Raw genomic sequence first — 11,928 nt, 5'->3', positions numbered from 1 at the left:
CGACTGAAGTCATCGGTAAAAGTAATGAAGTAATGGAATCCACCTCTAGCTTGTGTTTTCATTGGTCCACATACATCACTATGTATTAACCCCAATAAATCACTTGCTCGCTCACATTTACTATTAAAAGGAGCTTTAGTCATTTTTCCCAACAAGCAAGATTCGCATACATCATATTGTTCGAAAATAAATGAATCTAAGAATCCATCTTTATGGAGTTTTGATATGCATTTCTCACTTATATGGCCTAAACGAAAATTCCAAAGATAAGTTTGATTCGAGTCATTTGTTTTTGATCTCTTAGTATTTATGTTATAAATGGTGTTATCTTGATCCAAAGTATAGAGACCATTAACCAATTGCCGAACCATAAAAAACACTATTGAGATAAAAAGAACAACAATTATACTTAATAATAATCTCAAAGCCAATCTTGTCCAAACAAGAAATAGAAATAATGTTCTTAGTCAAATTAGGCACATAATAACAATCCTCTAAATTTAAATCAAGTCCACTAGGCAAAGATAAAACATATGTCTCTATAGATAATGCAACAACTCTTGCTTCATTTCCCACTCGTAGGTCCACGTCTCCTTTAGCCAGATTCCTTTTCTTTGAAGTCCCTGTACAGAAGTACAAATATGAGAACCACAACCGATATCTAATACCCAAGAAGTAGATGTTGACAAATTAACATCAATAACATAAATACCTAAAACAAATGTTCCGTTTGCTTTTGCCTTCTTGACCTCTTCAAGGTAAACAGGGCAGTTTCTCTTCCAGTGTCTGGTCTTATCATAATGGAAACATTTTCCTTCTTTGCTAACTCCCCCTTTGGGTTTTAATGCATTTTTCCCTTTTGGTTTGGTCTTACCATTTCCCTTAGACTTTGCCACTACTTTCTTCTTTCCCTTTCCTTTGTCCTTGTGGACCATCAGAATGGGCTTAGGTCCAACCTTTTTCATGTTACTTTCAGCAGTTCGTAACATGCCAAGTAACTGTGGTAAAGTTTTGTTAATTTCATTCATGTTGAAATTAAGGACAAATTGGCTAAAGCTATCTGGCAACGATTGTAGGATAACATCCAACGTTTGGATGTAGCCCATCATCTTGATGACATGAGCTCCTACAGCAGTTCCCTCTGCCATTTTGCATTGAAATAGAACTTTAGAGGTCTCATATCTCTCTTAACGTGCTTGCCCTTTATATATTCCTTTAAGATTTTGAATCATCTCATATGAAACCATGTCCTCATATTGCTTCTGAAGATCGGGAGTCATGGTGGCAAGCATTAGACATCCAACATGTAACATATCATCCATATGTTTCTTGAATTTGTCTTTGTCAACTTTTGAAGCATTAGCTGCCGGTTCATCAGGAACATGTTCCTTAATGACATATTCATTCCTTTCCTGTTTGAGAACAATTCTCAAATTACGAAACCAGTCAAGGAAGTTTATGCCATTAAGTTTATCCTTCTCAAGGAGTGATCGTAGTGATAAAGTGTTATTTGCCATTAAATCTACAACAATGGAAATATTAAAGTAAGTAAATTTACCGAATTTAAAATTTATAAATAGAACTTTATTTACAAATTACTCCTACTATTTTATTCAAAATTAAAAACCCTCTTTGTTTTAATTTCAGAAAAATTCAACGAATATTTTTCTAGTCGGTGAGGATCTATAATACCTCAATTTCCTAAATTAGCTTTGGATTTTCTTTTAGGATAGTGATTATTTAGGTAAGTAACACTTGACAAGTTACATCTAATGTAACTCCTCATTTTTGGTGAACAAATTTTGTTCAAGTAATCTCATGACTTATTCAAATATTTAACCTCTAGGTTTCTAATCCTATTAGAATAACCTAGCTAAGTTATTACTAGTATTTCAACCGGTGAATATCACTTGCTTATTCTTCGCGTTTAACCAAGATAGATTTATGTGCCAATGCTTTGGCAAAGCCCACACAATATCGATCAAAGCCTTAACGAGGGTAAAAATTGGACGGTTAAGTTAACTTAGATTTTAAAGAGGGATTTGCGTAATTATCTCATCATTGTTCATTTTAATATTAGGCCATTATTGATCTCATCAATATTTATTCTTATTATATCATTTGATGCATTGCTTACATAACAAATATATCAATAAATAAGATGCAATGGTTATAGCCCAAACCAATGACTAAGGTGGCCCATCCCAAGCCAATGGGAGAACCAAGAACCCTAAAGCCTAAGACTGCTCTCTAGGCATCTTCTCGCCATTCTTCTGCTCCTTGTGAATCTTCATAGATTTACAATTTTAAATGAAACTCGTTTTACATACGAGGGAGTAAGATGAGAAGAGAAATACAACAGAGATATAGAAAGGCACGACTCGCAGACCGTATTTCAAAATAAACCATTGTGAATTGAACAAGGGCTATAACCATGCATATCAAACACCTTGCAAAACAAACATGTCATATATATATATACACTTTGTTACGCCTTTGTTAAAAATATTAATATGGGCCTTCAATTTGTACTGTTGATAAGGGGTCAAGGGGCGGAGCCCCTAGCGCGCTTAGGCTGTACTGCGACGGCCGGTAGGATTTTTTTGAAAAATAGTACTTCTGTTTCCATGGAAAAATTTCACGATTTGATAATAATTATCAACATAATCACTCTTTTGGGATTTTCAATCCCGAAGGTTTTCTGCATAGGAACACCATTGTTCCACTGCTAAACGTGATATGCTATTTCACTCCCATAGATCATCCAACAACAAATCAATTGAAAAACATATTAACAAATTAACATATTAATCGTTGTGGGTATCGATTCGAACAATGATATCAACATATTTACCGAAATCGATAAAACTAGAACATGCATCTCATACATATTGCATCAACCAAAAATTGCTCCCAAAATTAGATCGTACAAGTTGCTCTAATACCATTGTTGGGACCATCGGCACACCCCATGGTGCAACGAAAACAAAACTCGATGGTCTCACCAATGATCCAAGTACAAAAAACTAAAATCGGGAGGAAGTGATGCGAATACTTACAGTGGGTTCCTTGAAAAACAACAATGAAAACAATGAATATTGGTTGTGTAGATCAGTTCGAATCTTAAGCCTCCACGAAATCACGTCTCGGCCTCTACTCAGTTCACCCAATAGAGAACAATCTTTATTTTCCCCAAAACTCTTTTGAGAGAAAATGACTAAAGGTTTTGAGTGTGTGTTGTATAATGCCTGCTAGACCTAACACACCCTTTTATAGCCAAATTACCCTAATCATATTAGGGTTTTATTATTTCAAATTAATTAAATCTATATTTAAGTAATTGGAATTTAATAATCCTCTTATCTCCAAGTTACCCTAATCATATTAGGGATTTTATTATTTCAAATTAATTAAATCTATATTTAATTAATTAAAATTAAATATTTAGGAATATTAAAACATATATTTAATTAACTCTAGATATATATTTTAGTAACGTACAACAATTGTACATCTTTGCTCGTTTCAATCCTAGGGTGTGACCTTCTAGGTTCTTGTAACGTTAGCAGTAATTATTAGAACAATTCTAATATTACATACAATGAGTGACATCTAGCAATATATCATTTTCACCTAAGTTACAAGAAAATATGATTTGACATATCATATTGGTGATTACTCTTTTATGTATTACATCCTTATGTCCTTTATATCTATAATAGGCACAAGTCTTGGAATAGTCACACTTGTATAGTCCATCTATCGTTTCTTGGTATCTAGAGTAGACTTTAATTAACAAATAGTTTATGATAACTCATATCAACTTATTCGAGCATGGCCATGCGTTTCTAGTCTTACTCAATCAAGTGGCCTATGATATATTTCCTATTATTTAGGAAGGACAAATCCTATCTTAATCATACACACCCACTACATATATTGAGATATATTCAATAATAGTCTTTATAGAGCAACCAGTTACGTAGCTTGTTTAGCTGCATCAAAACATACAACAAGATATATTGGGATAGTATTGATCTCAAGTCTGAGGATCATACATTTAGTCATCACCATGAGCAATGTTATGACTGTCACATAATAATCCAAGACATATGCTCATGGTCGGTCAATCCAATACATTCTTCTCTAACAATATAATCATGTATCAATTCTGACATCTTTATGTCAATAACAACTCATTGTCATCAATCAATAACATGTTAGTCTTAAGCGTATTATTATTGTCCATGCCCATAATAATACTTGACTAGGGATCTTTTAATAATAACAATTATGTCATTATATGGACTTTATTATCTTTCAGTTTATGTTAAACACATATATATAAATGAAAATAATAGCGGCAATGCCTTTATTCAATAAAATTGGTAAATAAAAGTATTATTACAATCATCATATGATTGGTGTTTGGGCATACTCTAACAAATTGATATATGTATGGTGATTACATAATGGCACTGAATGTGCAACAAGTTAAGAAATTCATAATTTGTTTATGAATTTCTGTATGGGCACTTTATGTGTAAACTTAAGAAATTTATACTAAGTGGATGAATTTTCGTATGGACACTTTAACTGTAAACTTAAGAAATTCATACTAAGTGGATGAATTTCCATATGGGCACTTTATGTGTAAACTTAAGAAATTCATACTAAGTGGATGAATTTTCGTATGAGCACTTTATGTGTAAAATCAAGAAATTCATACTAAGTGAATGAATTTCCGTATGGACACTTTATATGTAAACATAAGAAATTCATACTAAGTGGCTAAATTTTTGTATGGGCACTTTATGTGTGAACTTAAGAAATTCATACTAAGAAGATGAATTTCTGTATGGACACTTTATGTGTAAACTTAAGAAATTCATACTAAGTGGATGAATTTTCATATGGACACTTTATGTGTAAACTTAAGAAATTCATACTAAGTGGATGAATTTCCGTATGGGCACTTTATGTGTAAACTTAAGAAGTTCATACTAAGTGGATGAATTTCCATATGGGCACTTTATGTGTAAACTTAAGAAATTCATACTAAGTGAATGAATTTCCGTATGGGCACTTTATGTGTAAACTTAAGAAATTCATACTAAGTGGATGAATTTCCGTATGGGCACTTTACGTGTAAACTTAAGAAATTCATACTAAGTGGATGAATTTTCGTATGGGCACTTTATGTGTAAACTTAAGAAATTCATACTAAGTGGATGAATTTCCATATGGGAACTTTATGAGAAAAATTAAGAAATTCATAATAAATTTATGAATTTTCGTATTGGTAGTAGGTGTGCAACCCACATAAATTATAGTAAGTTTGGGAAATTACTGTATTGACACTATAGGTGTAAACTATAAAGAGTATAATGAATTGAAAGAGTTAATTGATATTATGAATAATTATTATAGTAGAAACTGTTCTAAAATACAAGATTTAAGGCCTATCTGTGCATTTGATAGAAAGGTGTCAATCATGCCAGTTAGATGAAAGGCTAAGTGCCTTTGAGGCCTAACTGTGCATTTGACAGAAATGTGAAAATCATGCCAGTTAGATGAAAGGCTAAGTGCCTTTGAGGCCTAGCTGTGTATTTGGCATAAATGTGTCAATTATGTCAGTTAGATGAACAATTAAATACCGTTGAGTAAGAGATTAATAGCCTAGTTGTGCATTTGACAGAAATGTGTCAATTATGCCAGTTATATGAAATGTTAAATACCTTTGAGTAAAACATTAATAGCCTAGCTGTGGATTTGGCAGAAAGGTGTCAATCATGCAAGTTATATGAAAGGCTAAATGTCTTTGGGTAAAAGACTAAAGGAAATAAAAATGCATTTTTGATATAAACAACGCGTAAGTGGTATGACAAGATGTTGTATATATAATGTGCATCAATGTTTAATTGGTATGAATGGATGTTATAAAGGAAAACGTAAACATTACATAATGGGCATGAAAGGATGCCCAAATGAAAATAGAAAATGGTGTATTACTAGTATTTAAGATGCCACCCATGATGGTTATAAAAGATACATGATCAATTGGCACTTTGGTGCAATACGTGTATAATACTTTCTAATTTAACGTACCCTATGCAAATAAAGAATAATTGGGAAAAATATATAGAAGGATATATAGGTTGGGCCTATTAAGAATAATTTAGATGACTTTATAGAAAAAATATGGTGTAATTGAGAAGGGCTTATCTAGTCCTTATGGATTTTTGCAATTTAAATTGTCATTTAGTATTCATAAGATATTTATGTATAAAGTTTGATATCTTTGCAGTATTATGTCTCACTAAGTAAATACTTAACGTGTGTTGATTTCATGTGTAGGTAAAGGCAAAGATTAGTTGCGTAATGAGTGCAGCCGTAGCAGCAACGATCATTAATTAAGGTTGACCCATCAGTAACATTAGGACAATCTTATTCCTTTGAAAAATTAGTTGGCATGTAATGGAACTAAATTAAATATTTTGTAATGTATTTAAATTGATAGTTTTAGTATTTTGCTTCAATGAATATCATACTCTGAGGGTGTTAAAAATTGAAACAAGATTTTATGGGGTTTTCAAATAAAAAAAATGTTTTAAAAGTGATGTGACATTCGTATCTCATGTACGAAAAGGTATACGGGAGATGGGTGTTACAATATTTGTCACCTACTGTCTCTGAATAATGGTTGCCTAATCCACCATTACGAAGGAAGTTGAGGGGTCCTCCCGAATCTAGTCGAATTCATACTAATATGGATGACCTTCAAAGAGAGCAAGGTCTGCCAAAGCTATCAAGGCAAAAGCCACAATAAGAAGCACTGTCCACATCTCCTAAGATATCGAGCAGGCCGATAATCCTTATGTTGATCAAGAATATATTTTATTAAAGCTTTATTAGACGCTCAAGTTACAGTTGGGAACAATTTAAAATTTTAAAGATCAACCATTTAAAATTCCATCATGTCATATTTAAAATTACACCTAATATATTATTACTAAAAAATTTTATGACTTGAATTTAATACATATTTAAGATGTTTTGGGAGGTCATTTTCGTCCCTGTAGTACCTGATTTAAAATAATTAATTAATATATCAAATATTGATGGTTGTATTAAAAAAATAAATATATTTTTACAATTAGAGATTTAATAAAAACCTATATTTAACCCTTATAATTAATTAAAAACGAAAAGTTATAACATCTTGATTTCTCTATTAAAATTTGAACGTTTTATTATTTAAAATATCTTATTAAAAAATTTAGGAAAATATATTTTTAAAATTTTCTCTAAACACTTTTATTATTAAATTTAATTATTTAAAATAATTAACTTTGACCATCATAATTAAAATCTCTACAAAAATAGAAATCACCAAGTGATGATTTAAAATTTTGACATATGAACTATTTGAAACTCCTATCATGTGTTATATCATATATTTTTTGAAGGTCGTTATATAATATATTTAATTTTATAAGATTATAGTTTGGGAATGCTTCAAATAATGAAAACCTAATTTTTTATACTATAAGCAATACTAAATGCTAAAAAGTATATTTAAAATCATGGTTAAAATTGATTTTAACCAAGCCTCAAAAGTTTAAATTTTTTGTTTTGCTGTGAAAAATCCTTTTGGGTTGAAATTATATATTTATCATTAATTATTTAATTTTAATTTATTTTAAACTAATATAAATACATGTATAATTATTTATTAAATTAATTTTCAAATTTATTGTTAGATATATATTGATATGATTTTAAAGATTTCTTTTACCTTAAGTACATATATTATTTTTTTGTCAAAACTTGAATCTAAATTATTATTTCGTAATAATTTTAAGTTCACATGTTAAAAATTATTAATTACATATATTTTTACAAAATATTATACATATAAATATTAATAATGAGTTATCATAAAAGATTTTTTTATATTTTAAATTGATATATTTCAAATATCATATTATTAATAAGTATAAATATAATTCAAATATTATATTTTTAATTTTACACTACACTTTTTAAAAACACTTTTAGATGTACTTTTTTTTACCGTTTCTTTTCAATCATTTTTCCAGAGTAATAACAAACATATAAGATTGAATTTTCAAAAATTGCATTAAAAAATTTCCAGAAGTTAATTATATAAAATCATTTTATTTTGATAAAGATAGTTCATGTTCTTCATTGAATTATTATATATTTACCACTATATAACTTTCTTTATATTTTTAAAATTATGATTAAAATTTTAAAAGTAAGAAGTTTAAAAGTTAATCAAATTAAAAATAAAAATTGAATCTATAATTTATACATAAAATTTGACCTAATTTCTTTTAATATTTATGATGACTAACACTATTATAAATAAACGGTCATCTTAATACTCTTCTTGTATTTATCAATATGTGTCGTAAAAGAAAGGATAAACTACATTATAGGTCATTGAACTATGTTCAAATGATTATTTTAGCTATTAAACTTTTAAAAATGATTATTAAATTTATCCAACTATTATAAAATGATAATAAAATTTTCTCAAACTAATACAAAAATATTCATTATTTTTATTAATTATAATGTCATGATGACCATTTTATAACCATAAAAAACATAATAATTATTTTATAACTGTTAAAAGTTTTTTTTAACTAAAATGGTTATTTTAATTTAGTTCAGTGACATCTAGTATAATTTATTCTCTCTCTCTCTCTCTCTCTCTATATATATATATATATATATAGGAAAACTCCATATCGCACGTCGCATATCGTAACAAACAATTAAAGAGGCATACCAAAATGTACCACTAGCTAAATTGTTCTTATTAAGTAAATATTAAAAGGATATATTACATGTTTTGTACCTAAATTATCACTTTTTTTTTACTAGATATATTACATGTTTTGTACCTAAATTATCACTTTTTTTTTTACTTTTAGTATTTAAGCTTTAATATTTTTTAAATCATTGACAATAATACTTATGTGGCATGCCATGTCAATTTTTAAATTTTTTAATTACCGCATCTCCTTTCTTTATTTGTAAGGTTTTTTAATTAATTTTATTCAACCAATTAGGTGGTGACATGTCACCACCTATGGGATAAAAAGATAAAAATCATTCTTGTTCCTAATATAAATTGATTTTGAGTATATTACATAAGAAACAAATCACTCAATCATTGAGCTAAACTAGTCATTTAGGTAAATTTCACCACATTTTTTATTTAACTTATATAACAATATCACTACAAAATCAATATTTTTCGATGATTATAAGATTCAAATATGAGACACTTTAAATTAATCACCGAAAGATTAGTCACTATACTGAACTTAATACTTATTAAATTAGTAGCTAATTTTTCACTTTATTTAGAAATAAAAAAATAATTTATATTTTTTATATAAATTATATGAATTAATTATAAAAAATTATATTTAAAAAATAAATAAATATTTTCATAATATTTTAAATAAACATTTTAGAATAATTTAATATAAAATTTATAAATACATAAAAGTATTTATTTAATTAGCTTTTATTCCAAATAAAGTGAAAAATTATTCTTTAACTTAATAATGATACAAGTATTAAGTTTGATATAATAAAAATAGATTCACTGTATATTTGAATGACTAAACTTTTGATCATTAATTTAAAATTTCGTATATACAAATTTTATAATCATAGGAAAATATTGATTTTGTGGTGATATTATTATATAAGTTAAATACAAAATATTTTAAAATTAATATAAATGACTAGTTTAATTCAATGGTTGAGTACTTTGCATTTATTATAAGAGGCCTAGGTTCAAATCATGTTGATATCATGAATATTTTATTTTAGGGTAAACTACACGGGAGACCACCAAACTATGGTCAATAATCAATCTTACCACCGAACTTTTTTTTGTCTTAATCAGACCACCAAAATTTTAATTGATTCAATCAGACCACTCTCCGTTAAAAAAATAATGGCGCGTCCGACGTGGCTGCTCAATGAGCGTATTGTTTCCAGGTTGGACATGCACCACACCACATCAATTAAAACATAAGAAAAAAAAATAAATGACACTCAAAGAGTGAAGGAAGAAGAAGAGATAATTTCAAGCACGTATTTCCATCTTCTCCGCAACCTTTTCTCCTTATATTTCAAGCCCTAATCGACGTTTCAGCCTCACAACACAAATCCAACGTTTTCAGATGGGGAAATAGTCAATAGATTTTGATATGATTAGTTTATTTTGGATTCAATGATTTTGTCTTCAATATGGGTATATAAACTGCTTAGAAAGAAAAGAAAGAGAGAGAAGAAGATGAAGACTGTGAACGACAGTAGTAACAATGGCAACAATAATAATTGGCTGGCTTTCTCTCTTTCACCTCACATAAAAATAGAGGTACCTACTGATCCCCAACACCGTCATAATCACTACCATCAATATAGTCAAGCTTCACTAGCTACTGCTAAGGTTGTTCCTACAAGCTTCTACTTGACTTCTTACTTAAACGGGTCTGGAATCTGCTATGGAGTTGGAGAACCTGAAAGCTTTCACGCTCCATTTTCTGTTATGCCACTTAAATCAGATGGCTCTCTATGCATCATGGTAGCTCTTAGTAGATCACAATCGGAAGGTATCTTCGTTTTCTTTTTTTGCATGCTTATCTTATTTGCTTTTTCCTTACGTTAAACTTATACTCTCATTTTTTTGTTGTTGAAGGGATTATGCCCACTTCTTCCCCAAAACTAGAGGACTTTCTAGGTGGTGAAACAATAAATACACATCAATATGGAACCCACGAAAGGGAGATAATGGCTCTAAGTTTAGATAGCAGGTGTACTACCACCAAAAGGGAGATGACATCATAACAGGAAGAGGAAAACACGGTGAAGAGAGGGCGAGAGAGCCTAATTATACCATAGGGAAATTCGAAGTGAGCGGTGGGTCTGGAAAATAGATCAAAGGTTCTTCAATGGAGTCTCAGGGCTTCAAATATGAGAAGATCGGTGGAAATAGACAAGAGAGAGGTGCTTCAATGGAGTACAAGGCCAAACGTGAGCAGAGTGCATGTGCTTCAATGGAGTCTATGGGCCAACGTGAGAGCGATAAAGAGACAAGACATAGCATGGAAACGGTCGACGAACTGAGGAACATCGATAAAGAAGAGGGTGGTGAGAAATGAGAGCAGCTATCTCTAGAAGATATATCTAAGCTAATAGGAACAACTCAACATAATTTGATGGAGACTTTACGCGCTGCTGAAGAACGGTATAACAAGGCCAAGGAATCGGTCGCCCAATCGCTTAACACCGCAGCCGAGTACACCAAAGATAACAGTCAATAAGAAAGGGAAACCACTCGTCAAGAAGCGCAGTATGCGGCGGAGAAGGGTGGACAAGTGACAGACCCTATTTGTCAAGCTGCTCAGCAGGCAGCGGAGATGGGTGGACAAACGAAGGACACGATCGTCAAAGGTGGCGGCGAGGATGGTGGAAGGAACCTAATGGCTTTTGTGTGAAAAAACCCATGTGTCTTCTCAGCTGGCATTAATAATAATATAAAAACATCACCGTTAGTTTATAACAACCACGTCGAACGCGCCGTTATTTTTTTAATGGAGAGTGGTTTGATTAAATCAATTAAAAAGTTTGGTGGTCTGATTGAGACAAAAAAAGTTTGGTGGTAAGATTGATTATTGACCATAGTTTGGTGGTCTCTCGTGTAGTTTACCCTTTATTTTATTTTATTTTATTTTATCCCTATAGTTGTGACACGTATCACCATTTAATTGGTTGAATAAAATTAATTTAAAATAATTATGAATAAATAGAAAATAATGTGGAAATTAAAAAAATAAAAATTATTAGGTCACGCAACATCATCAATATCATTAA

General features: G+C 30.1%; 1 protein-coding gene across 1 annotated transcript; it reads left to right on the top strand.

Annotated features, from left to right (window-relative positions):
- Positions 1–10,292: 10,292 nt before the first annotated feature.
- LOC120186547 (AP2-like ethylene-responsive transcription factor ANT) lies at positions 10,293–10,902 on the top strand. Its single transcript, XM_039190445.1, has 2 exons — positions 10,293–10,667; positions 10,754–10,902. Exons 1-2 carry the CDS (start codon positions 10,349–10,351, stop codon positions 10,900–10,902), a joined length of 468 nt encoding a protein of 155 aa, XP_039046376.1. The 5' UTR covers positions 10,293–10,348.
- The last annotated feature ends 1,026 nt before the right edge of the window (positions 10,903–11,928 follow it).

The sequence above is a fragment of the Hibiscus syriacus genome, unplaced genomic scaffold, assembly GCF_006381635.1.
Source record: "Hibiscus syriacus cultivar Baekdansim isolate YM2019G1 unplaced genomic scaffold, ASM638163v2 tig00004013_pilon, whole genome shotgun sequence".
Lineage (NCBI taxonomy): Eukaryota > Viridiplantae > Streptophyta > Magnoliopsida > Malvales > Malvaceae > Hibiscus > Hibiscus syriacus.
The sequence above is the reverse complement of the archived record's forward strand: the minus strand, read 5'-3'. Positions and strand labels throughout refer to the sequence as shown.

Excerpts from the sequence above, each read along its gene's own strand:
- LOC120186547 (XM_039190445.1), top strand. The coding sequence starts at position 10,349 with ATGAAGACTGTGAACGACAGTAGTAACAATGGCAACAATAATAATTGG. Across the intron at positions 10,668-10,753 it reads TAGTAGATCACAATCGGAAG|GGATTATGCCCACTTCTTCC; the intron begins GTATCTTCGTTT and ends TTGTTGTTGAAG.